The 25493-nt window shown below is 45.6% G+C and overlaps 1 protein-coding gene and 1 long non-coding RNA gene across 3 annotated transcripts; both read right to left on the bottom strand.

The window, feature by feature from the left end:
* Nucleotides 1–152: 152 nt before the first annotated feature.
* Nucleotides 153–16211, bottom strand: LOC128420215 (cytochrome P450 2A13-like). 2 transcript variants are annotated; one of them, XR_008331998.1, is made up of 10 exons: nucleotides 15680–16204; nucleotides 13725–13887; nucleotides 10449–10598; nucleotides 9048–9208; nucleotides 6109–6285; nucleotides 5219–5360; nucleotides 4870–5057; nucleotides 3706–3847; nucleotides 2615–3372; nucleotides 153–366 (listed from the first exon to the last, which is right to left on the bottom strand). XR_008331998.1 is itself a non-coding variant. In XM_053401767.1 (10 exons), the coding sequence occupies exons 2-10, from the start codon at nucleotides 15857–15859 to the stop codon at nucleotides 3191–3193; spliced, it is 1485 nt and encodes a 494-aa protein (XP_053257742.1). In that variant the 5' UTR covers nucleotides 15860–15912; nucleotides 16152–16211; the 3' UTR covers nucleotides 2383–3190. The 2 variants fall into 2 exon arrangements, 1 of the variants encoding a protein (XP_053257742.1); XM_053401767.1 differs by lacking the exon at nucleotides 153–366 and having other exon boundaries at nucleotides 2383–3372; nucleotides 15680–15912; nucleotides 16152–16211.
* Nucleotides 16212–23343: 7132 nt separating this feature from the next.
* LOC128420241 (uncharacterized) lies at nucleotides 23344–25081 on the bottom strand. The gene is made up of 2 exons (XR_008332001.1): nucleotides 24953–25081; nucleotides 23344–23614 (listed from the first exon to the last, which is right to left on the bottom strand). It is a non-coding gene; the product is annotated as an uncharacterized LOC128420241 (long non-coding RNA).
* Between the last annotated feature and the right edge of the window lie 412 nt (nucleotides 25082–25493).

Here is a 25493-nt window from a genome sequence, read left to right as displayed (position 1 = left end):
TATTCACACTTTTTGATACAAGCTGTAAACTGAAACGCAGCCAGTCTTCAGAATGTGCAGTACTTAGAATTTTGAAATACAGTTCCCTAGGCTGGTAATGTATTCAAGCATGTCTGTACTAGAGTAATGTGTGAATCAAAAAGCACATACTATTGAAAATTAGATTTATTTATTTTTAAATGCCTTATTTGCAGGACGAATGGAAGAATCCATTACACCAACTTCTTTGCTCTCCATAAACATGGCAGCTGCTCTCTAGCCGCTGTGGGCAGGCAGAACCTTCTGCTAGAATGAAGGACATGAGCGGGCATAAATCAGGCCAATAGGGCAGGATACCCTAGAGAAATCTTACTGAAATATATTAGCCTACAGGTGAGGAAAGCTATTGACCTCCATTTATTGGGTGGGAGAAAAACTGAGTATTGAAAGGCATTTAATAGAGGTAATGGTGGGAATGCATCCTGATATTTTAGCCAATCAAAGTGAATTTAGACATCACAATTGAGAAGGAGATAAACTATATTTGTAAGTGGGAAATGATAATTCTTACCCTAGGACTAGTTACATCTTTATGCCACCAGGACTTTTCAAAGGCAAAAATTGGAATTAAACTTCTTTTTTCCAAATTCTTTTTATTATTTTTTCCAAATTATTACAAATCAAACCAAATTAATTTAAAATTTAATACAATTTCTTAAGATCAGGTTTCCTGCTCCGGTTCCAAGCATATGACCATCATCATTTCTTATTTAGAGTCCAGTTGACATCTTTCACTTGCCGTTAAACCATTCTTCCAGCTGACCACTTTTTCCACATTACAAAACAGCACCTCCATTACATTTTATAAATAAGTAATCCATTTCACGTGTATACATTGTTGTTCCAGACCTGGTGTGCTGGGAGAGTTCATTACTATCTTCCATTACTCAGTTCTTTGCAGTGTTTATCTGGATGGTACAAGGTCACATTTCATTTCTTCTGCTGTTTACCAAATTAGCATATAAGCTGATGGGAGGGCGTTTCCACAGGGCGGGTGCCACTACAAAGATGGCGCTCTGCCTGGTTCCATGTGGCTTCAAGTCTTGCAGTGGATGGGTTTGGCATAGAGTAAAACAATCAAACATGCCAGGAAGAACAAGTTACATTTTTGAAGAAGCTGTTTAAATATTTCCCACAGAAAGAAGTAACTCCAGAGAGCTGGGACTAACCAAAAATTGCTCTAATTCTGGCAAGTGTCATATAAAGAAGGCTCAATGACATCAGTGGATTGTACATTTGTCCAGTTCAAACTGGATTTATTAAGAGAAGGCAATAGAGTACAAATATTGAAAGCAGTGTACTGTACATCCTGAATAAAGCAGAGATTTACCAACTGTTTTCCTACTTTTCAGTGCAAAAAAGCCTTTGACAGGGTAGAATGGCCCTAATTATTTGAGGTATTGAGAAAAATCAATATACCGCTTCAACTTAATTTCATTCTCAGCTGGTTAAATGTGAAAAAATTCAACAGATGGCACTGGCGAAACATTGACTGATAATGGAGTGGGGGTCAAAGAGTGCCCCAGTTGCAGGGGGAGGGAGACTCAGGGTCCCAGATTCTACCTTAGGAGATTCTACCCAGGGGTGGAGGAAGGGGTGTGCGGTAGGGGCGGGGTGCCCCGGGTGTCACCACTGAGGGGGGTGACAAAATGCTGGGAGAGACACGGTGGTTTGGGCGCGCACAGGCTCCGCTCTGCCCAAATGGTCCATCCACTGCCTCCCCCCCCCCCAGCTGTAGGTAGCTGAGTGGGAGGAGACAGGCAGACTCCAGAGGCCCCGCACTGTGACCTTCCCCTATGGGTGGCTCACCCTGCCCTCGCCCCGCCACTATGGGAAGCGTGCCCCGCCCCTGGGCGCACCAATCCAGACGCCCGAGTAGCTTCCTCTGCCGCTGCCTCTGCTCATCATACTGTGGATTGAGAGATGGAAATATTCAGAGAGACAAGATTTTCTAAGCTATGGTTGACCTCCTCAAGCTGTAAACCGTGCTAGCAACTGTCCTATTGTCAGGGATTGGTTGGCAGAGAAGGGGGGAGAGACCGGAATGTACAGAGAGCCGCCTCCTTTGATGAGCAGCTGCACTTGTCAGAGGCAGACATAGCTGTCAAGCATCCATTATTTGGCGGGACAGTCCCTTATTCCAGCGCCATGTCCCGCTGCTGTCCCTTATTGATGAGGCTTCGTTTGGCTGCTGGCTGGGCTTCCTGCCTTTGGTTTGGAGGGGCTCAGAAGTTGAACATACCTGTGCCCCTTGGAAAATCCCTTATTTTGGCTGCTGATGCCTTATTTTCGAGGTTGCTGGTCCCTTATTTTCAAATCTGTAAGTTGACAGCTATGGAGGGAGAGGAGGAGGGACTGTCAGGAAACACGGAAAATGAGAGGGAGGGAGATCCAAAGGCTGCTATAGTAGAGAGAAAGGAGCAGCCTCCGGCGCTTAGGTTTTCACGTAAGGAGAGGAGGATAAGGGGGGGGGTGTTTCAGGAAGCTTCTCTGCTGGAGGGGGAACCGGAGTGAGCCACTTCCCGCAACTGATAGCGATTGAGGCAGACACGCTTTCAAGAGCTCCGTACTGTACATAGTTTTGGACATAATAAATCTCGTAAAGACAGGCTGGAATCCCGGGCTGTTATCTCGGCAAGCACCCCCAAATCATCCTGACCCCTATCCCACAGGTTCTTCCTTAACTACAATTCTTCCTTAACTACTCACGATGAAAGTGTCAGCAAAGGAATGTTGGCAAACATATCACAAGTGGAAGAACAAAGATAGGAAAGGGAGGGGAACATGGCATGGAAATAAAGACTTCAGAGTTGGACTAGGTGCCAGAAGGGAGTCTGGTGACCAGAAAGGGGGAAGATGAGAGGGACTCAACCCTGGTACCTCAGGGAAGTGGGGTAGGGGAGGAAGAGGGCAGAGAGCCAGGGACCAGATATTTATGGACCTGTGAGATCAATTCCAAGAAAATGCAGAGAAGATAAATTCTACCAACGGAAACAGAAATCATGGAGCTTGAAAAGAAAGATTCTGGAGGAGGAAGGGCCAACCTGTTCTGGCCCTTCAAGAGTTCAAGCTTTCTCCAGCTTTTGCATTTGGGGCAGCCAAGGTGGGTGACAACAGTGCTCTGTTTGTTCAAGACACCTGTCCTCCTCTTTCACAAGGGAATGGCACACATTTCATAAAAACGTGGAACGGTGGCAAAGCCAACCAGCATGGGAGAGATGTCAATCTTTTCAGGAGGGATGGGGCATTTTAGGTGGAAGTTCTGCAGGATGCTGGTGAAGAAGAGGAAAAGTTCCATTCGGGCCAGCTGCTCTCCAAAGCAATAGCGTTTTCCTAGGAAGGAGGAAGAAAGCAAAGACGGGTCATTATAGCCTGCATTGAGGTTTTCAGGCCAAGACTCCTCTAACCCACACAGCCACAGATAAAATACACCCATTACAACTGAGATCTATAGGTAAAGGGCAGTATACAAGTTTAATAAATAATAACAATAATTTTGGTGTGCATGGTTCAAAAATAGATTTTTCTGTAGAAGGGAAAAGAGAAGGAGAGACAAAGGTACATCAGCATCAGCAACAGTTTCTGGCTAATTTTTCTCACTTCAATTGGTCGACTATATTGGGTTACTATTTGCTGTAAACCGCCAAGGGGCTGCTGAGGACTCACCAGTAGAGAATGGCATAAAAGCCTCATTCTTCTTGAACTGCCCATTCTCATCCAGGAAATGTTGGGGGTCAAACACGTCGGGTCTTGCAAAATGTTTGGGGTCTCTCAGCACAGATCCCAGCAAAGCAAACACTTCAGTTCCCTGAACAAGAGAGGGAGGGAAATGAGAAGAGAGGGGAGAAATGGAACGTTATTCTCGTGGGCAAGAAAATATTGTTTTTTTGGGGGGGGGTGACCTCCCTAAACTTTATAAATTAATAAATGGCAGGTTCTTTATTATTTGAGAGAAAGCTGAATAAGAATTCCTGGGCTAGCCTGTGCAGAAGAACCTGGCCAAGCTAGGGCCATTAAGAAACAATACAGAGTCACTAAGTGGCTGGGGAAACCCAGCCAAATTGGCGGGTATAAATAATAAATTATTATTATTATGAGGACCAATGGCAATGCAAAAGAACTGTCTTTCCACTTGCCTTGAGGTGTGATAATAATAATAAGAATTTATTATTATTTACAATGAGAGTTCTCCATTTTTGGGACACTACCCTTTGGTGTGGTGTCTCTGTCTCCCTGATTATTATCACTCAGAGGGTACGGACAGGTGGAACAGATATGCTTGGGGAACTTCACTGAGCCACAAACTATACCTGGAAGGGTGAAGTCTTATTTTTTTTTTTTAAATAAATTTTACTGGCATATAAAACACATGCATATACATTTACACAATGACACAATACACGAACATAACCCACTACCTTATATTCATAACATAAAACATACCTACATTACTCTATATAATACCTACCTATACTGTACATACACCTGCCAACCTAGCAGTTCGAAAGCACGTCAAAGTGCAAGTAGATAAATAGGTACAGCTCCGGCGGGAAGGTAAACGGCGTTTCCGTGCGCTGCTCTGGTTCGCCAGAAGCGGTTTAGTCATGCTGGCCACATGACCCGGAAGCTGTACGCCGGCTCCCTCGGCCAATAAAGCGAGATGAGCACCGCAACCCCAGAGTCGGCCACGACTGGATCTAATGGTCAGGGGTCCCCATACTTTATACTGTACATATCAACATACCTACACACTTGGGGAACTTCACTGAGCCACAAACAATATCTGGAAGGGTGGAGTCTAAGTCTAAGGAATTAATAGAACCACAATACCTTGGGAATGGTGTATCCCCGGAACTGGGTATCGCGGGTCGCACGTCTTGCTAACCCCAAGGGGAGCATGTCAGCAAATCTCTGGATCTCGTGGATCACAGCATCCGTGTAGGGCATCAGGGGACGGTCATCCATGTTGGGAGTGCGACTGGAGCCAATCACCCGTTCAATCTCTTCGTGGACTTTCTCTGTTGAGAAATCAGCAGGATGAGACCAAAAGTGCTATTTGCACCTTCCGGGGAGCTAAAGAAGGATCCCAGCTCATAGCTGGGAAAGCAAAGAGGGACCCTCTCATAGAAAGGCAAGGACACATCTCTCCACCCTATTTTTCTCCCCCTTCCGCAGTCACCTTCAACCTCTGGGTATTTCAGCAGAAGCAGGAAGCCATAGCGCAAAGTGGTGCTGACCGTTTCTGTGCCGCCGAAGAAGAGGTTAGCTGTTGTACAAACCAGATTCTCTAGGAAGAACTCTGAGTTTGGGTTTTCCTTTTCCTAGGAAGAAGAAAATGTACTTACTTATTATTTCTTGGGATAGGCTAAAATCTGACTGGCTCCTGTCTATGAAGCTCTCTCTCCTCTACTGATTGGCTGAGCTGCAGTGATGTCATGCTCACTCCAATGAGGGGGAGGGGACAGTTGTGGAGGGCTGAAAAGCAGCTCAACAATTGTGTGGGAAACAGATGGCTGGGTGGAGGGGGAGTTTAATCAAATGCTGCAGGAAGAAGTACATTATTTGATCTGTCCTGAATCCTCCAACATACTTCTTCCTTTGTTTGAATTTAGTTTAGTTACAGTATCTTCCCAGTGGGCCCAGGGTCCACAAAGTTTCCTTATGGAGAAATTGATTGTAGTAACTAGAATAACAAGGGACGTGGGTGGCGCTGTGGGTTAAACCACAGAGCCTAGGACTTGCCAATCTGATGGTTGGCGGTTTGAATCCCCGCGACGGGGTGAGCTCCCATTGCTCAGTCCCAGCTCCTGCCAACCTAGCAGTTCGAAAGCACGAAGTACAAGTAGGTAAATAGGTACCGCTCCGGCAGGAAGGTAAATGGCGTTTCCGTGCGCTGCTCTGGTTCGCCAGAAGCTGCTTAATTATGCTGGCCACATGACCCGGAAGCTGTACGCTGGCTCCCTTGGCCAATAAAGTGAGATGAGTGCCGCAACCCCAGAGTCGGTCACAACTGGACCTAATGGTCAGGGGTCCCTTTACCTTTACCTAACTAGAATAACATAATCTTACCTGCTGCATTTTCACTAGGAAGCAGTCAATGAAATCCCGAGGGTTGTTGGGGTCAAGGGTCTCCTTGTTTTCTTTTATCTTCCTTTTAATGAATTCCTTCAGGCCCAACAGCTTCTTGAAAGTTTTATCTTGTGGGCCAGGCAGGTGCTGCATGATGCCCGAGAACATGTCGTAGAGCTGTGTGTGTCGGGTTTGGAGGAATCCAGAGTTATCAGGAGGAAAAGAGAGAACAGATATAGAACAAAGTAAGATGAAATGGATTTTGGGGGCAGGGAGAAGCAGGAGTTCCTCCCTCCCTTGGTTCCTCATTATCATGGAAGGTTTGGAAGAAACAGGTGGCTTGAAAAGAAGGGAGAATGGAGAAGTGTCTCTCCAAGAAGAACAGACAGAGGGAACTCCTCACTCCACCCAGACAGAACTTGGTGCTGACTAAGCTATGAACTTGTCACAGACACAACCTCAGGGCCTGACTTCCCACCTTTGAGGGACAAGGAAGGCAATTTGGAGGGAAAATCAGGGTGTGTGGAGGAATTGCTTACAAAGCCAGCAGCTTCAGTTTCTCAATCTGGGATTATCTCTGGTTGAAGCAACATTGTAAACTTGCTCCAGGCAGAGCAAGGCAGAATAGGAGTTGCAGCACCACGGAGAGCTCAGACTGAGAAGCTTGCTCCAACAAATAGCTAAACATTTTTAAGCCTCTCCCAGGTTCTGCCCACTTGTAGAGAACTTAGTTTCTTAAGATTGGTGCCTCTGCTTTCTTTCTCACGCTTGGTGCAGTTCCTGTGAGGTACTAGGGGAGGCATTTGGGTCATTTGTGAAAGGCACCTGTGAGGGTCCTGGTCCTGGTTGTGGTTCTACAGTCCCTGAGGCTCTGGGAGGTTGTGCTGTGGGCTTCTATTGGTCAGGCTCACTCAGACCCCTGAATGTGGTCTGGCTCCTTAGCTGGCACTGCTGCCGCTTCTAACTCTGTGTCTTGACCACTTGAAATATACTCGGAGTCAAGAGTGGATTTCATGCTCTTTATTCAGCTCATAGTGGTGAGAAGGAATAAATGTTTCCCCAAAATATCTGCTTTATATACATTATTTACACAATAGGCCCCACGTGATTGGCTAATTCCGGGATTCTCCTGTAGGCCAATCAGGTTGTGGATTCACTTCCACCTGGGTGGCTCCTGTGGACCAATCATACTGCTGCAGTGTTCTAGGACCAATCAGACTGCTGCATTCTGAATCCTATTGTTCTAGGACCAATCAGACTGCTGTATTCTGAATCCTATTGTTCTAGGACCAATCAGGCTGCTGCATTCTGAATCCTATTGTTCTAGGACCAATCAGGCTGCTGCATTCTGAATCCTATTGTTCTAGGACCAATCAGACTGCTGCATTCTGAATCCTATTGTTCTAGGACCAATCAGACTGCTGCATTCTGAATCCTATTGTTCTAGGACCAATCAGACTGCTGCATTCTGGACCCTATTGTTCTAGGACCAATCAGACTGCTGCATTCTGAATCCTATTGTTCTAGGACCAATCAGGCTGCTGCATTCTGAATCCTATTGTTCTAGGACCAATCATACTGCTGCATTCTGGACCCTATTGTTCTAGGACCAATCAGACTGCTGCATTTTGGATCCTATTCAACTCAGTACATAACACCACTGCTATGTAGGAGTGCAGATATCCAGAGTTTGGGGGTCAGGTGGGATTGCTATGAGGAATTATGACATATGGAGCAAGCCATTGTGTCCCCGATGAACGCATTGCATTGACTAGGTTTAATTCATTGACAATAATTTCTGATCAAATCCCACAAGCCTCTCCACCTCAGGCATTTGCTTTCTCTACGCCTGACAGGCACATATCAGCATTCTAAGTACACAGGCCAGTTGTTCATCAGGCATCCTGGGTCATAAAGATAGAAGGCAGCTTTGATGTAGTTTGTTAATCGTTCACAAGGAGATTGTAAATACTACCTACCCTTCCTCTCCTGTTTATTGCTGTTTATGGCCTCTGGAGTTTCCTAAAAGCATTCCTCCTTGCTTCTTCTTTTATTTACTCTGAATTACATATGCACGCTCAAGTAGGAAATTAGCTCTTTGTAGTTTTAACTTTAACTTTGTCCCACGTGGGGTTTTTTGAAATGCTCAGAAGAAAACTGATTGGTTCTTACGAACACTGTGTAAAAAGTTCTTTTGTGAATAAAACGATCTGGGCCGAGGGGAAGGGAATTACTATTATACACACCCATAGCTGTCAACTTACAGATTTGAAAATAAGGGACCAGCAGCCCCGAAAATAAGGGATCAGCAGCCAAAATAAGGGATTTTGGTCAACCAGCAGCCAAACGAAGCCTCAAGCGGTGGTTCCCACAGCGCAGCAACCCGGCAAAGGGGATGCAGCAAGGAAAACCACCGTCACCTCTCTGCTGGGAAGCGCTGAGCAAAGGCGAGTCCCCAGGCAACGCGGCCGATTTGATTGGCACAAGGAATGCAAGCTCCACCCCCCCAGTCGTTCTTAGGCTCTTTATTGGATGAGCAACACAGACAAGCAACACAGTTGGAGCCTCCCTCCTCCTTGGCCGACAGGGAGGGAGGAAGAGGAGCTGCTTCCTTTGAAACCTGGGAAATTTAAGGGACATCATCGATAAGGGACAGCAGCGGGACATGGTGCTGGGATAAGGGACTGTCCCGCCAAATAAGGGATGCTTGACAGCTATGTACACACCCCTCCCAGAGTCTTGCTGGTCAAGCCTCTGTGTGCATTTTATCAGAGTCCAATCCTTCCTTGCTTTGGGAACGCTACACTGCTGGTCTTTGGGGTAATGACAGGGCCTCACCTGATGCTGGCTGCCCTGCATGCTGTGCCTTGAGCAGATTAAGAGAAGTGGCATTATTCACAATCTCATGCTGGAAGTCCTCCCCCTCCCCTCCAACGTACCTGTCCCCAAGAGGTGGCAGTGAACTGGAAGATTTCCAGCGAAGTGCTGAGCAAGAAGAGGAACTCCTTATCTTCGTATTCAAAGCGGTTGCCAAAGGCGATGGAGCTGATGACATTGGACACTGAACGGCTCAGGACGTAGGTGGGGTCAAAAGGCGCACCTAGAAATTTATATATATTAACAGTAACTAAGTGTTTTATATCTCGTCGTATTAAGATGCCTAGGTATTTAACAGATTCAGAACAAATCCGAAATGGATATTCCTTTAATGAATGTGCAATCAAATTTTTGACCTACTGGCATCAATTCCAATTTGTGTTTTTTAAAAATTTATTTAATTTTCCAGTTCAATTTTTTTTACAATCAATTAAAACAAGATCCCAAAGAATCTCCAGGACTTCCCTCCTCCCTTTGTGGGTCCTTTAGTTAACCATTTCCTCCTGCATCTTTTATAATAATCCAAATCTTTTTCATCTCCATTATATCCAAAATTCAACATTAAATTGCAAGTGTTATTCCAATCAATTCCGATTTGGACCGGTTAATAGAATATTAAAATATTTGTATCAACATTAATCAAAGATACGCTATAGACTGATAACTTGCACACTGTGTATGATCTTTATCTGGTTTGGGAATAACTGTAATATAAGCTTGACTACATATTGTTGATAAAATACCTTCATCAAGTACCTCATCATACAATTGATGAAGTTTTGGTACCAATAGATCTTGTACCATTCAATAGCGATTGCATCCAATCATTGTGTTTTGCCACTTGGCATTTTAAGAATAGTTTAATTTTTGCCTCTGATACAGTATTGGGGTTAATAGCATTTGTTTTTGTATTAAAAACTTCCCTAAAGAGGGCTGCCTTCAGATGCCTTCTAAATGTCAGGTAGTTGATTATTTCCTTGACATCTGGTGGGAGGGCATTCCACAGGACGGGTGCCACTGCTGAGAAGGCCCTCTGCCTGGTTCCCTGTAACCTCAATTCTTGCAGGGAGCGAACCGCCAGAAGGACCTCGGAGCTGGACCTCAGTGTCTGGGTGGAACAATGGGGGTGGAGACGCTCCTTCAGGTATACAGGACCGAGATATTAATTGATCATTAATATCTATTGAGTTTTTATAACTTCGTCAATTTTAATACTTGGATCACTTGGGTCACATTTTGCTATTGTGTATCTGGCTTATTTTGTCCGAGGGAAGCGGAGACTGGCACTTTTAGCTCCTGCTCCTTGCAATCTTGGGGATGTCCAATATACAACTGGGAATCAAATGCCGCAGTGACAAGGTTCAGATTATCAGCGTTCAAATGCCCAGATAACTGTCCAGTTTCTAACTATTACCTGTAACTCATTAAGCAGCAATTCTTGAAGGTACCAAAACTGAGCTCACTTTTTGTTTCCCTCAGGGATTCCAGCAGGAAGTGGGTCTCCTCCAGGATCCGCTCTTCGACGGATCTCTTTCCCATCCCAAAATTCCTCAGCGTCATGATGGAGAATCGGCGTAGCTGCTTGGCCCGTTCCCCGTTACTGAAGGCAACTCCTGAGAAGCAAAGGAGGAGTAAAGGGAAGGAGGAACAGGAGAAGGTGCACTCAGTGGGAATGTGGCTGAAAACACACAGTGATAGAGATTCCCCCCGCAATGAAATCTTTGTTGACTGGTTTTTAAAGTTGCAATTTCAGCAATTGGAAGAACATTCTAAGTGTAAGTGTTCCCTCTCATTCTCTCTCTCTCTCTCTCTCTCTCTCTCTGTAACTCCTAGTGAGCTCCTAGAGAGCCAGTGTGGTGTAGTGGTTAAGAGCGGTAGTCTCGTAATCTGGTGAACCGGGTTCGCTTCCCCGCTCCTCCACCTGCAGCTGCTGGGTGACCTTGGGCCAGTCACACTTCTCTGAAGTCTCTCAGCCCCACTCACCTCACAGAGTGTTTGTTGTGGGGGAGGAAGGGAAAGGAGATTGTTAGCCGCTTTGAGACTCCTTTGGGTAGTGATAAAGCGGGATATCAAATCCAAACTCTTCTTCTTCTTCTAGTGGTGCAGCAATAAAACTGCTAACACATTTGCAAAGCTAAGGAGTCTCTCTCTCTCTCTCGTGTGTGTGTGTGTATATAGACAGTTGAGGTATTTAAGAGTGGGCAGGAGTGTTGGATTTCTGTTATGCCACTGTGCAGTTTTTGGAGTCACAAGACTCTGTTTACATTCCAGACTGTTGGAAGTCTCACGGGAGATGGGTGACGGATGTTGATGTTACTCGTTTCCTGTTTCTTTGTTCCAGTTGTTCACTGACTCTCACAGAGAGCAGATGCATATTCTTTTCTGTCCTGTGTAGCTAGAAATAAACGTAGCTATGTAGCACATATTTCTCGGCTCCTTCTACTGTTTGGTTACTCTGTGTAATGGAGGAGCGTGCCTAAAGCCTCATCAAAGGATTAGGTTGTTAATCACCGTCGGAGCAGAGGTCGTTGGATTCCGAAGATAGTACGTCGTGGGGGAGAGCCATTTCAGCTCGGTCGTAAGGAACCTCCGACAGGGAGCACAATAGAGGAAAAGACACAGCCGACAATCAGCTGATGGAAGGCACATGCAAAGCCCAGAGCTTTTTCCAGGCACGATCATCTACACTTGCAAAGCAACTAAATTACATCACTGGTCCTCTACTTGGCTTTGAATATTAAAATGCAAATCCCATCTCTTCTATAACCACTGTCGGAGGAAGAGGAGTGCGGGGGGAGTGCACTGCCCCCAGCAGCGCGATCCTGGTGGGGTGCCATTGCGGCTGCCCTCACTCTCGTGCTGGGTACCATGTCCCTGCAGGCAGCATGCCACACCCCCAGGACGCGTGCCATGCCCTTGTGGCGGCGCACCACGCCCCCAGGATGCACGCCATGCCCCCGGGACACGTGCCAGTCCTGCCCCCGCCTGTTCTCCCCCCCCCGGTGCCGGAGCATGAAGCTCCGCCACTGTCTATGACTCGTTTTAATTGCTTAGAGAAACCCTTTCTCGGACCACTTTTCTCCACTGAAAAATGGGTATTCAAAAATCTTCTTCATAGGACTGCATGAAGGACCATTGCTAAATGTTGGGAGACATTCTGCACAGAAACATGTGTATACCTTTAAGAAGTTTCTGGGTTAATTGGTTGCAGCTGACCATGGCTACAAAAGAAAAAGCTGCGTTTTGTAGCCTGCCTGCAGGAATAACACCCACCAGAGTTTCTGTTTGTTGTTTTGTAATAAAGTCTTCATTTTAGGTTTGGTTTTACACCTATGTCTCCTGGAGTCACAGTCTGTCCTCTGCCACCAGTTGAAAACCCCCCTCCAATAGGTTATGGGCCCAGTCCTGAGTGGGCAGAGACAGTGTGAAAAGAACCCAGAGACTGGAAGCAACTCAGCGTTTCTCAAGCAGCTGGCTGTGTGAAGGCGTCGGCAGGGAGTGTCTGTTTGAGACCAGGAGCCGAACATTTCTACAAGCCACGTGTGAGTAACGTGGAAAGCTGAAAGCTGGGTGGAGCCATGGCTGGACTTGGAGCTGGAGCTCAAGGGGGAGCTTCCTATTTTCCAGTAGAGAAACTGGGAGAGTCCAATTATATGTCATGGAGTTTACAGATGCAGGCGTTTTAAAAGAAAGAACAATGTTGGACTGTTATTGTTAACCCTCCTGTAAAAGATGAGGATGAAGAAGTAGATGAAGCAGACCAAAGGCTGGAGGACAAAGCCTATGCCAATTTAATTTTGAGTTTAGAGAAGTTTCAGTTATCTCATGTGCGAGACCTTGAAACAGCAAGTGAGATTTGGAAAGCACTGAGAGCGATACATATTAGAGACACTGCTGGCAGCAAAATTACTCTAATGAGAGCTCTGTACCGAGCCAGACAAAGTGAGGGTGAATGTGTTTCAAAACACCTTCAAAGAATGCGTGATTTATTTTCACAGTTAAATGAACTTGGGGAACATTTTTCTGAACAGAGAAAGGTTTATATTGTGCTGTCTTCAATTCCTGAGTCATGGGACAATTTAGTGATGACTTTGGAGGCAATTCCAGAAAGCCAATTAACAATGCATTTCTTAATTGGGCGTTTGCTTGATGAGGAGAAAAGACGCCATGAGAGGAAGGCCACAACCCCTCACCGTAACTCCAGAAATGGGAGGCAGTCCAGTAAAAGATATGCAACTGATGAGGAGCGGCAACCTAAAGAGGTTGTTGAGGAAGCAGCTTTCAGAGTCAGAAGATGCTATTGTTGTGGGTCAACTAAGCATTTAGTACATCAGTGCACTGTGTTTGTGGGAGAAAACACAAGAAAAGGGCGGCCTGTGTTTGCTGGGAAGCGAGGAGACAGGAAGAGTCGAGTCCAGTATGTTTCTGCAGCAGTTCGAGGCACCAGTCACGACGTTGGACAGGACTGGATTTTAGACTCAGCAGCGACAAACATTTTTGTTAAGTCTGCACAAACCCTTGTAGAAAAGCAGCCTTGTAAATCTGTAAATGTAGTACTAGCTGATGGAACAGTGCATGAGTCAGGTGGAAAGGGTAGTGTGAATATTAACTGTTTAAGTACCAAGTTTACCAATGTTTTATGTGTACCAAGTTTAGAAAATAATTTGCTTTCAGTTACACTAGAAAATTGCCAGTAAAGATGCACTCTGGCCAAGAGTTGCCCAAGAAGAGCTACTCACCGTAACCCCTGAAAATCCAGTCAAATGCGGATTGCTCTCCACGGCCGCTGAACTCTTCGGCTTGATTCACCAGGGCCTCCTTCACGGCATCGTATCCACACAAGACCACAACACGGCGGGGCCCTAAGTGGATGGTATAGACAGGACCATATTTCTCATGAATCTGTGAAAAGAGGGGGAGGGCATTGTGTGAAATCAGATGGACAGATGGAGCAAACAGGCTGGTTTTCAGGAAGACAAGCAAGATTAAAAACTGGCTATCCTCCCTAGCATTAGCTGACCCAGAGCTATTTTTCTAGAAAAAGAGGTGCATACCCTTCAACATTTCTCTGATGGAAATAGGGACATCCCATTCCATAATGATAATTTTACTATTTATACCCCACACATCTCACTGGGTTGCCCCAGCCACTCTGGGCAGCTTCCAACATATATAAACACATAATACATAGCTAGCCAGTGGTGGGAATATTGCTTTGTTAATTGTTTGAGTATTACTAATATTGTTTCTTACCGTTCTAGAGGCTGGTGTGTTGTTGTTTTTCCACAAACTGTATCTTACACGAAATGTTAGCTCATAATGTGATCCCCCCTTCCCCTGCCATGGCATTACATATGTGCATATATATTTTTTTAATCTAAGTTACTTGGACACTCATGCCCAAATACCTCTCTTTGGTGGGAAGTCTCCATTTTCACCTACCAGGTAGAGCAGGTTCTGCTGGGTGTGAGATTTCTAATTAATTCTTAAGAAGAGAATAGCTGGATTTCTTTGGGCAGTGCACTATTCATTTCTTGGTTAAGTTTGCCTGCAACTTTCCCTTTAAGGAGCCCAAGGCTGTAACTGAGCATGGTGTGAACCATGTGAAATAATAAGCCAGGCTAAAAGGACTCCCACCAGGAGGTCCAGCGCTGGGCAGTCGCCTCCTCCCTTCAGCAGCTTCCTTGGTCCGGGCTTTGTCCACATGTGCACCGACTTCAGAGATGATGAAAAGGAAGGAAGGTGTGCCACAGCCTGATGAAACTGCTGGTGTTGCAGTGAAGCATTTACCTGGACTTACATGTAGCTGCTGCAATAAATCTCTGAAGCCATTTGTAGGGGAGAAATTAGGGTTCAGTCCACGTGATAATGCAAACAGTCTTCATTCCCACTTTCTGAAACAGAGCTGCCCCTTCAAAATTGAAACGTTTTTGAGTCGGATGATGCAGTCCTCCACCCCCACCCCCACCAAGAAAATGTGAGGATAAGTACATATATTAGGGGAATGTGTGCACGAAAATGTTCATAGGATCGAAAATAACATTGGAAAATCCTCAATATCTGGAGGAATTGCTAGGGGAAAATGTTTATTTAAAAGAAATGCACACTAAAATGCTGACTAATTTTCTTGAGGACTTTCCTTGAAAAGAACCACCAACTGATGTGAAAATGAGACACAAGAAAACCTAAGATTATGGTCAAGAAACAGTGGGATTGTCTAAATGAATATTTACAAAACCAGGGCTCAGTTACCCAAATTTGGTTGTGTTTAGACTAATCTTGTGAAAAATATAAAGAATGTGAAAAATTAAGGAAAACCTATAGGAAGGATATGAAGAACAGAGGTTATGGCGGCTGAAGTATAAAAGACGTGTGGCGTAAACAGTGGAAGTCTTTTTAAAACATTTTAATTAAAGCTGATACCTTGCAAGATGGAAACATATAGCCGTATGCAAGCATAGATCCTTCCACTTAGGCAGAAATATAAAAAGAGAAAGAATAAAAAGATGGAGAATGTGATGGAAGGAGAATTATGATGAGATGATGAGTCAAGTGGGAGAGAGAGAAAGAGAAGGATGAGTGGGTAGATAGATAGATGGGAGTGACCTTCATTAATCAACAGTATTTAAGAATGATTTTATAATAACAATTTAGAGAATGGCAAACTGTGCTCTGATACATGATAGAAAGTTACCTTCATGAATGAACGGTACATATCGCTTGTGTTGACTTGGAGCAGGTTCCCGATGAAGGGGAGGGGAGTTGGTCCAGGTGGCATCTGGCTTTTGCGGTGCATCTGCCGCCATGTTGAGAGGACCATCAGGAAAGAGAGGCAGATGACCAGGAAAAGGGTTGCTGCTCCGAGGGGATCCATGGGGAGGTTGTGGGTGGCCTGTGGAGCTCTGCAGGCAATGTGTTGCTGACCAGCTGGGAAGAGAAAATACCTGCGGAGCCCAAGCTGAGCCTGTTACATACTTTTGGAAGAACCTCCTCTTTGAAATTGTGCAACCTGTTTACTCTCTGCTCAGGGTCTTCTTTCAAGTCAAGAGAAGACCTTCCAGAGCAAAGTTCAGATGGACAGATAGTGGAGACAGGGAGCTGCCTGCCCAAGTCTGCACCACCAAGGGAGCTTCAAGGAGTCCCAGAGTCAAGCACAATTCTCTCACCTCATTTCTCAGAATTCTGTATCATTTAACAGGGTCTCTGCTGGTGTAAGACTAAAAGGATGTCACATAGAGGAGGGAGAAAGGTTGTTTTCTGCTGCTCCAGAGAAGCGGACACGGAGCAATGGATCCAAACTACAAGAAAGAAGATTTCACCTAAACATTAGGAAGAACTTCCTGACAGTAAGAGCTGTTTGACAGTGGAATTTGCTGCCAAGGAGTGTGGTGGAGTCTCCTTCTCTGGAGGTCTTTAAGCAGAGGCTTGACAACCATATGTCAGGAGTGCTCTGATGGTGTTTCCTGCTTGGCAGGGGGTTGGACTCGATGGCCCTTGTGGTCTCTTCCAACTCTATGATTCTATGATTCTAAGACTAAGAGGAGTGTAGCAGAGGAAAAGGGTTGCTGCTCCGAGTAGCTGGGAAGAGAAAGTGCCCATGTAGCCAGAACTGAAGCTCTTATATAAATTTTGCTGAAGGATCACACCCCCTTTTGGAGTTATTCCATCTCTCTCTCCAGCCTCTCTATCCAGTTGGGAGGGGATGTAGAGTTTGTGTTCTGGGCATTGGGCAATCAGGACAGATTAGAGATTCTGCTGGCTACCTCGCTGGCTGACAGCCTACCTGCCTGAGCTGAGACAGCTGGCTTGTGCTGGTCCCGGGGGGGGGGGGTTACCGTGCGGCGTGGCCTGAGTCCGGTCCTGGGTCGAGGGTCTGGAGGCTGTCTGTCAATGGTGAAGCGGGGTCCAAGGCAAGGAGCCGGGCGTGGTCAGGAACTCCGGAAGAGCAGGTCAGGGTGCTGGCAGAAACAGGTTTCCCGCAACCTGGGACTGGGCTGACTGGCCTTTATCTCCTCTGGGACCTAGGGCTGTCCCGGCCCACAAGTGACTCGCCTCTCCTGGCCTGGAGGCGAGCACTCCCCCTGTGAGAACTTAGTTCCCTCCACCTCTCTGCCCTGAGCCTCTGCAGCTCAGGAGAGGCTGGAGGGTTACTGGACCCAGGGGCAGCTTCACCTTCCCCTGACAGGGCTGGGAGAGGAGCACCTGCAGGCAACAGGTCCTCAATCACCTCCGGAGCCAGAGTGGATTCATCTGGTGTCTGCTCCTGAGGATCCGGCACAGGTGCGGGCCCTTCAGATTCAAGCCCCTGCCCTGGCTCAGCCGGCCCTGGAGGCGCGGACTCCTGTGCAGGCAGGGATTCTTCAGGTTCAGCCTCTGAATCAGATTCCCAGGCCATCACATGGCCTTGGAGGTGGGGTGGAGGACTCCCAGACTGCTTGTGTTGGAAGACTTCAACACCCATGCCAAGGTGACTGACTCTGGGGTAGCTCAGGGCTTCAGGGCTGGCATGGCAGCCATGAGAATGTGCCAACCTCTCAGCAGCCCAATGCATGTGGTAGTCCACATTCTGGACCTAGTTTTCTCAACTGGGCATGAAGAGTGTGATCTGAAAGTGAGGGCTCTAGACATCAGTCCCTTGTCATGGTCAGTTCATTTCCCATTGAGATTTAGGCTTTCAGGACCCTTCATCTTCCGCAGAGGCAAGAGACCTATGAGGATGGTTCTGGGGGAGTTTCTGACTGATCTGACTGGTAGTGAAACAAGAGGAAAGATTAGTCTTGGGGCTTTCTCAGTTTGAGGTGTAGCATAAAAATGACCTCTCACAGGCTATCTATTGGTTGCAAGAAAAACTTGCAATATGCTAAACATGTGACACGAGGTTTAGCTTATTTATGACAAAAGTATTTTGAGAAGGGAGCAATGTGAAATAAATACTACCTTGGTAGATATTTTAAAGATGCAACACTGATGGCTTTCTCAAAAACAAGGCAAAAATCGAAAACCTGGGATGAAAGATGAGTTATTTGCTTTCTATAGTCAACTTTATAATTCATTTAAAAAATCCATCTTGGGAAGATATCTTAGATTTCTTGGATAATTTGAATCTTAAAGAAATATTCTCAAACAGAAATGGATCCAGTGACAGCAGAATTAATGGATTATATCCAGAAAGCTAAGAAGAATAAGTTTCCAGGAATGGAGGGCTTTGGAATTTAATTAAGCATTCCAGGAAGAACTAGTCCCATTTTTGAAGGAGCTGTTTGATTATCTTCCACAAAAAGAGAAGACTCCCTGGAAAAGACCCTGATGTTGGGAAAGATGGAGGGCACAAGGAGAAGGGGAGGACTGAGGACGAGATGGTGGGACAGTGTTCTCGAAGCTACCAGAATGAGTTTTACCAAACTGCGGGAGGCGGTGGAAGACAGAGTGCCTGGTGTGCTCTGGTCCAGGGGGTCACGAAGAGTCAGACAAGACTAAACAACTAAACAACAACAACAACAAACCCAAGTAGAAGAGGGGTGGATCTACACACGGGGGGGGGGGGGAAACATGACGCTACAAATAAGTCAGAAATTAAATAATTATAACAAAAGTGGAAAAAAATATTATGTAAAAAAAAACTGCATAGAATTTTTTTTGTTTGCTCTCCGGCGCCATCTGGTGTTGCATGTTTATAACACATTCAAAGTGTTGGCGGGGGGGGGGGTTGGGTTTTTTTGGACTAATATAGCCGAGTCCCAGATGTCCTCAAAGCATCTGACATGAAGACAAGATTGGACCAGCCAAACTGTCCAGAACACTGCTTAAAATGGCAGGTGGCATCTTAGTCATGGTGTAGCCCAACTCCCTATTCATCCCTTCCTTCCTGAGTCAGTCTCGGTGGAGCAGCACCAGGATTTACCGTATTTTCCGTGTATAACACCCACCCATGTATAAGACACCCCCTGTTTGGAGGACTCCAAATTAAGAAAATGTGGGGCATCTTATGCCTGTGTATAAGATGCCCCCAATTTTTAACATAATTTTAAAAGAAAAATAAACTAGTCTTATACATGGGGAAAATATGGTATTTGCTTATTTAAAACAAAAGCAAAAGCAACTTCCCTGTGCATTTTGTTGGTAGATACCCGCCTTGTGGGAAACAAAGCGTCAACAACCTTGCCAGAAAAGCCCCTTTGAGTCAGCCAGAGCTTTTTATCTCCAGCCCTGTCTAGTCCCATAGGCCTCCAACAAGGAATAGCCTGTATGGATCAGCCTTGGGCATCCAAAGATGAAGACTGTAGGTCTCAACCAATGCCCCAGGCCACCATCCCCATCTTGGTAACCACCTGGCAGAGATGAGCACCCCAAGCAAACAGACTGCAAGCTGCCACCAGGATCCGTCCCTGCAGCTTGCTCCATCCATTAACTGGGGAGGGACGAAGCACCGCTGTAGCTGGGTCAGGAATGGACACCTGAATCCTCAGCTCCACTGGAAATGGATATCAGAATGGAAGCAGAAGCTGCTGAGGAGACCAGGAGTGAGAACCCAGTGCCGGATTTACGTATAAGCTAAACAAGCTCTAGCTTAGGGCCCCACTCTCTTGGGTGCTCCCAAAAAATTTAAAGAGGGAAAAACTGGATGTACATTTCCAAAATGTAAGATAAAAAAACAAATAAAATAAAACCTACATACAGAAATAGTGTTTTGTGTTGTGTGGGCTCCTGTGATGTAAGTCATGGGCCCTGCCTGCTAGGCTGCTCCCTAAAATATCACTGGTTTGCTCATTTCTATATATAGGGTGCCTACATTCTGCATGGGACGTGGGTAGCGCAGGGTGAGCTCCCGTTGCTCGGTCCCTGCTCCTGCCAACCTAGCAGTTCGAAAGCGCTTCAAAGTGCAAGTAGATAAATAGGTACCGCTCTGGCGGGAAGGTAAACGGCGTTTCCATGCGCTGCTCTGGTTCGCCAGAAGTGGCTTCGTCATGCTGCCACATGACCCGGAAACTGTACGCCAGCTCCCTCGGCCAATAAAGCAAGATGAGTGCCGCAACCCCAGAGTTGGTCACAACTGGACCTAATGGGCAGGCGTCCCTTTACCTTTACCTTTGCATTCTGCATGGACTGGTTGCATGGCAACACATGCAAATGGCTTGAGATACCTATTATGCCCATAAATTACCATATAGCATGTATTCAACTAAAAAAAACAGCGGCAATTTGTTACTGAAAAAGAACAGCTGGACATATAAAAGGGCCCCATTACCTTCAGTAGCTTAGGGCCTCATCAAACCTAAATCCAGCCCTGTTAGAACCACAACCGCCGGATCGGGTTGGCACCTGACACCATTAGGCCCTATAGCCATTCTCAGCTGAGGTGCCAAGACATCCCCTGGGATCGGAGGAGGAAAAGGAAGAGGAAGAATGGACGCTTGTGCATTTAGCCAAAGCTACTCCTGAACGTTTTAACATCAGCCAAAGATTACTCGGTTGCATCAAGTCAAAAGACAAACTGTCCTCGTATTCAAACCACTGGCCAAAAACCACAGAGCAGATAACACTGGAGGCGGCGTGGCTGAGGTAGAAGGTCGGATCAAATGGGTGGCCTGGGGAGGTGGAAAATGGGCACAACATCACCCAAGATGCCAGGATGCATGCTGTGGTCAAAGGAGAAAGAATATGCCTAATGGACACGGGTGCATTTAGCTAAAAAGGCTCCTGAATGTTTTAACAGCAGCCAGAAATATGCAAACGAAGCTTCTCCAGCTTAAATGAAGCCATATAAAACTCTGCACATGGGCAGGAACTTGCCATGCCATGGGAGCCAGTGCAGAACTCCAGCCAGCCCCATATTGCTACAGTTTATTTATTTTTTATTAAATATTTATTGGGATTTTCAAAAAATACACAACAAACAAGAACAAGACATAGACAAAACAGAAAAAAACACAAAAATACATAATATTCAAAACTAAACAACAATAAAAAATAGAAAAAACACATGAAGTTTCTGATACTTATTATTCTTAACCTTATTTCTCAGACCTCCTCACACTTCCCCTTCTTGTATTCCAATTTAAATTTGTCAGTTCAGCAAGTCCTTAACTTATTTCTTTACCTTAACTTATACATTTGTTCTAACATACTATTGATTTTACTTTCCTTCTTTTTTCCATTTCCTCAATTTATTTTTAACAGTTTTATTTTCAATTAATTTAAAAAGAAAAAACCAATTTTACCTTATTAAAAACACACATCAATACTTATACCTCATTAATTATTCTTAAACCTTTTTCCTAAAGTCGACCGACATTTCCCTTCCACGATTTACCCAATTTCCTTACCATTAACTAAATATAAAAAGCAAATTATCCTTATGTACCCTTTGGATTCCCAACCTCCACCCACCCTTTTCCCGGTTCCAGTCCCCAACCAATATCCATCAGTCTTTGTTATTTATTTAGCCTGGAGATCTCACGTCTGAGGCCCTTATATCTCTCTCAGTTCCTTTCTGCCGGTCTCTTTGATAGTCCTTGATGTTGAGCCCCAAGTCTCGGAGGGGCTCTGGCCCAACAGAAACCATGTTACTTCCAGCCAGTCCTCCATACTTAAAAGCAAAGCCTATGGGGTGCTCCAACTCTTGTTTCAAATTTCTTACAGATCCAAATGTCCCCAAAGCTCCAGCTTTCACCTTCAACCAATTATTTGTAATCCTCAGGTCTTCAGATCTCCTCCAGAGGAGATCTCTCCATTTTCCAGACTCCCATTCAGACCAGGCTTTCCACATCCAATTTTTATTGTCCTTTTTTATCATCATGTCAGGCCTCATATTGTAACTCTCCTTTAACTCCTGCAAATCTCCTGCTCCTCCTTCATTTTCTTCAAAAACAACACATTGCTCCATCGTTTCTACACTTTCAGTTTCATTTATTTGTTCAGTTGAATAGGCTTCCTGTTCCAAGTCCTTATCAGGCTCAAAGCTGTTGTTTACTGTCCAGTGTAGTAGTGATACCCTTGTAGACAAAGCATTGTATTCATCTTTCAAGTTTCCCAAGAGAACGAATGCTCTGTCCAATTCTGCTTGGAATTTACATACTCCAGTCATTTTTGTAATGTAGTGTCCCTATTACCCCTCTAGGGGGATTTTAGTTCCTTAATGTTCCTTTCAGCTCAAAACCAAAAGTCCAGTTATTTTGTATCAGCCCTCCTTATTTTCAACAAAGTTGTACCAAATAAACCAGCAGAAACAGCAGAAACAATGTTCTCTTTTCCAGCTGACAACTAGCTGACTAACAGCTCACTTGACAGCTGTCAAAATCTTCCATACAGCAGGCTTTCTCATAGGACGTTCCCGGGTCTCGGGGGGGGTGTGAGATTTCAGTCCCCAAATTCTTTTTATCCTCCAGTAAGTCTTCTTATAGTGTCAAAACCGTGAAGTCAAGATCTTTTCATTAAAAAACAAAAAGCAGATTCTCTCGACCTTAGCTGCCCAGTCCTTTGCTTTAAATTGTTTACAAAGAGGGGGGGGGTGACTTCCTTTTTAGCCCCTTCCCGCTCGTTCCAAATCCAAAAATTAAATTTTTAAAGTCCCAATCTCCGTATTACTCACGGGTTTATGTTTTAGAGTCCAGTCGGTCTTGGAAGAAGTTGGCGCTCTCTGTCAATGGCTTGCGGCTTCACTCCGTAGGCGAGGGAGTACTCTCAGCACCACGCCTCACCCTGCCTCCGTTCCGAAGCCTTTAAAAAGGCTCCGTCGCGGATTGGGGGGGCGCAAATGGTGCCCGCCGAGTCTCTATGTTCACAGGCATCCGCGCCTGTGATTTTAAGGGTCTCCGCTTCGCCGCAGCGGCCAGACCCAGACGCTACGGAGCCGATTCCCTCCGGAGCTCGGAGGGAATCCGCCATTAAACAATGGCGCCAACCCGGAAGTCCCATATTGCTACAGTTTAAAGGGAATACTAGAAAGCTTGGGGGCTTTCAAAAATTCTCCTCAATTCTGTTTAAATTTTTTTGAAACTATTTGTCAAAGAAAGGAAAGAAGAAAAAATATTTTACATTTACATTTACAAGAATACACAGGCAGAAAACACAGAATGGCACCTGGGTTATTTCATGTGCAAACCTTGGCCCAGAAAATGAAACTCTACAGCGTGGATTTCAAGAGATCCTTAAGACAATGACTTGGAAAGCTGTGGTAAAAGAGAGGCAGCTTTGCCTTTTCAATACCTGAGGGAAAAGCCTAAGGAAACGAGGAAAAGGGGCAAGGCCATCTTGCAGTTTCACCCAGCAATGCAATTCCAAGCCATCCTCTGGGGAACCCAAATTCCTCAGGGACTCATGGGGCATGTAATAGTAATTAATTTATTTCAGAACGAGGCATGTGTAGAGATTAATTTATTTCAGACGGTAGCTGTTTAGAAGGGCCATTGAGAAGGGCTTATTCCAGCGGGGAGAAAGAGGGCAGGAGAACCTTTTGAATCATCATGAAAGAAAGGACGGAAGGAAGAGGCATGTACCTAAAGGGAGCCATTTTGAGCCTGGCGTTAATTTAGCCTCTTCATGGCGGGAGAGAAGGAAAAGGCGGGAAAACGCCTCTGCTAGAGGATGGCTCCATTGCTTCTGCTCAGTTTCCTCACATCCCTTGTCTGGTCTGAGGAGAGAGAGAAAAGGGTCTTATTTCTCCACAGAAACAACCCATTTGGTTCCTCACCAGATGTCTCACCCCTTAAGTCTCTGAGGGAAGAGGGAATGGAGGCAGACAAGCCGGAGGTTTCTGAGGGAAGGTGCTCAGAAAACCACAATCTGACACCCAAAATGCAGAGGTTACACTACACACATCCACAAAAACCAGACCCAGTTTAAAGTTATTGTGAAAAATTACAGGTGGCAGTGATTGCATCGCACAAATGCAGAGCCCCACTCCTTGAGGTAAAACCCTTTGCAGATCTGGAACGCAAAGAGCAGGCATAGTGTTGTAAACAAAAATTGCCCTTTTCCCTTATGGGGTATCCAAGAGCCCGTATAGAGTCCTTACATAGGTTCCCTATTGGTAGGAGAAAATAACAGAGGCGAAGCAGAGAATATTGAGAAGCAAAGCAGCTAGTAAGCTTGATCTTTATTGATCTGTTGCAACAGGGTGCTCCCCTCGCAAGCAGGAAAGGACCCAGAACAAAGGTGCGCAAGGCTTTATAAAGACTTTTGAAATTGCCACCCTGTAGATCAAGACCACCCCCAGAAACATCATACGTACATCACAGAAGGGGTGTAACCTAAGACCACCCCTCAGATACATCACACCTACATCACAGAAATTTTAATATTGTTTTTCTCCTGTTGTTGTTTATCTCCTGTCTGGCAGGTTACTTGATTGGATTGCCTGGGGAGCCTGGCTAGTCTTTTGTAGTGATAATTACTTAGTTCCTGGGCCATGTCACAGGCTCACACCTTATTCAAACACAGACATATCCTTAAGACAGGATTTGTGAAGGAAAAGACAATGGGGAGGCTTTTCCACTTTGACCATGCAGAGAAAACATTTGCTCGGTTTAGGAATAAAATGGCTTCAGGTCGGTCTTCCTGTGCTGATCTATGTACATGCGGTTATGAACATTGCCATATATCTAAGACCATAAAATTCCTATTACAATAGGCAAACTCAGCCCTCCAGATGTTTTGGGACTACAACTCCTATGATTCCTAGCTAACAGGACCAGTGGTCAGGGATGATGGGAACTGTAGTCCCAAAACATCTGGAGGGCCGAGTTTGCCTATGCCTGGCAAAGAGGGAGGAGATACTTTGCCATCCATGATGGGCTCTGGTTTTATGCGCCACAACCCTCCTGAGGCATCAGCACAACCACAAGCCTTGTCCTGTGTCAAACTGGTCTTGTGAATGTCCTGTCAGGCCTGGGCAGACTCCCCCCCCCCCCACTTTTACACACATATACATAGCAAAATGGAGACTGGCCAGCCTAGGGCAGCCGTTCACCTCAGAAAGGACAGGCAGCTTGTTCTTTTCTCTCTCTGTGCATGGAGAAAGGTGCAAAAATGGTGGCTGCACCTTGCCTGTTACCCTCCTTCTGCCTTGCCCAGCCCCATGTGTGCCTTTTGCGGTTTCCCCATACCACCCCCAACTTTAAAACAAGTTTCCCTTTGTTGGGTATGACAGAGATGGGTGCAAAAATGGCGGCTGCACCTCATCCAATAGCAGCCTTCTCATGCCTGACTTGGCCTTGGGTTTGGGGGGGATTCCTGCCCTTTTGGCTGCCACCAACACGTGCTCACATATTTTATTTCGGAGAGGGAGCGACGTGTCATTATTAGCACGGGTTAGGGTTAGAATGGCAGCCCGTGTGTGCACTCGTAGCTCAATTTCTCTGCCGTTGTTTTCTCATAATCTCAATAATAATAATAATAATAATAATAATAATAATAATAATAATAGTTGTTGTTGTTGTTGTTTAGTCGTGTCCGACTCTTCATGACCCCCTGGACCAGAGCACGCCAGGCCCTCCTGTCTTCCACTGCCT

The sequence above is a fragment of the Podarcis raffonei genome, chromosome 8 (genome assembly GCF_027172205.1).
Source record: "Podarcis raffonei isolate rPodRaf1 chromosome 8, rPodRaf1.pri, whole genome shotgun sequence".
Classification (NCBI taxonomy): domain Eukaryota; kingdom Metazoa; phylum Chordata; class Lepidosauria; order Squamata; family Lacertidae; genus Podarcis; species Podarcis raffonei.
The sequence above is the reverse complement of the archived record's forward strand: the minus strand, read 5'-3'. Positions and strand labels throughout refer to the sequence as shown.

Coding starts and splice junctions, on each gene's coding strand:
- LOC128420215 (XM_053401767.1), bottom strand. CDS start 15,859: ATGGATCCCCTCGGAGCAGCAACCCTTTTCCTGGTCATCTGCCTCTCT. Junction 10,599..13,724: donor CTGGATTTTCAGGGGTTACG/GTGAGTAGCTCT, acceptor TTTGCTTCTCAG/GAGTTGCCTTCAGTAACGGG. Junction 5,058..5,218: donor GAAATACCCAGAGGTTGAAG/GTGACTGCGGAA, acceptor ATTTCTCAACAG/AGAAAGTCCACGAAGAGATT.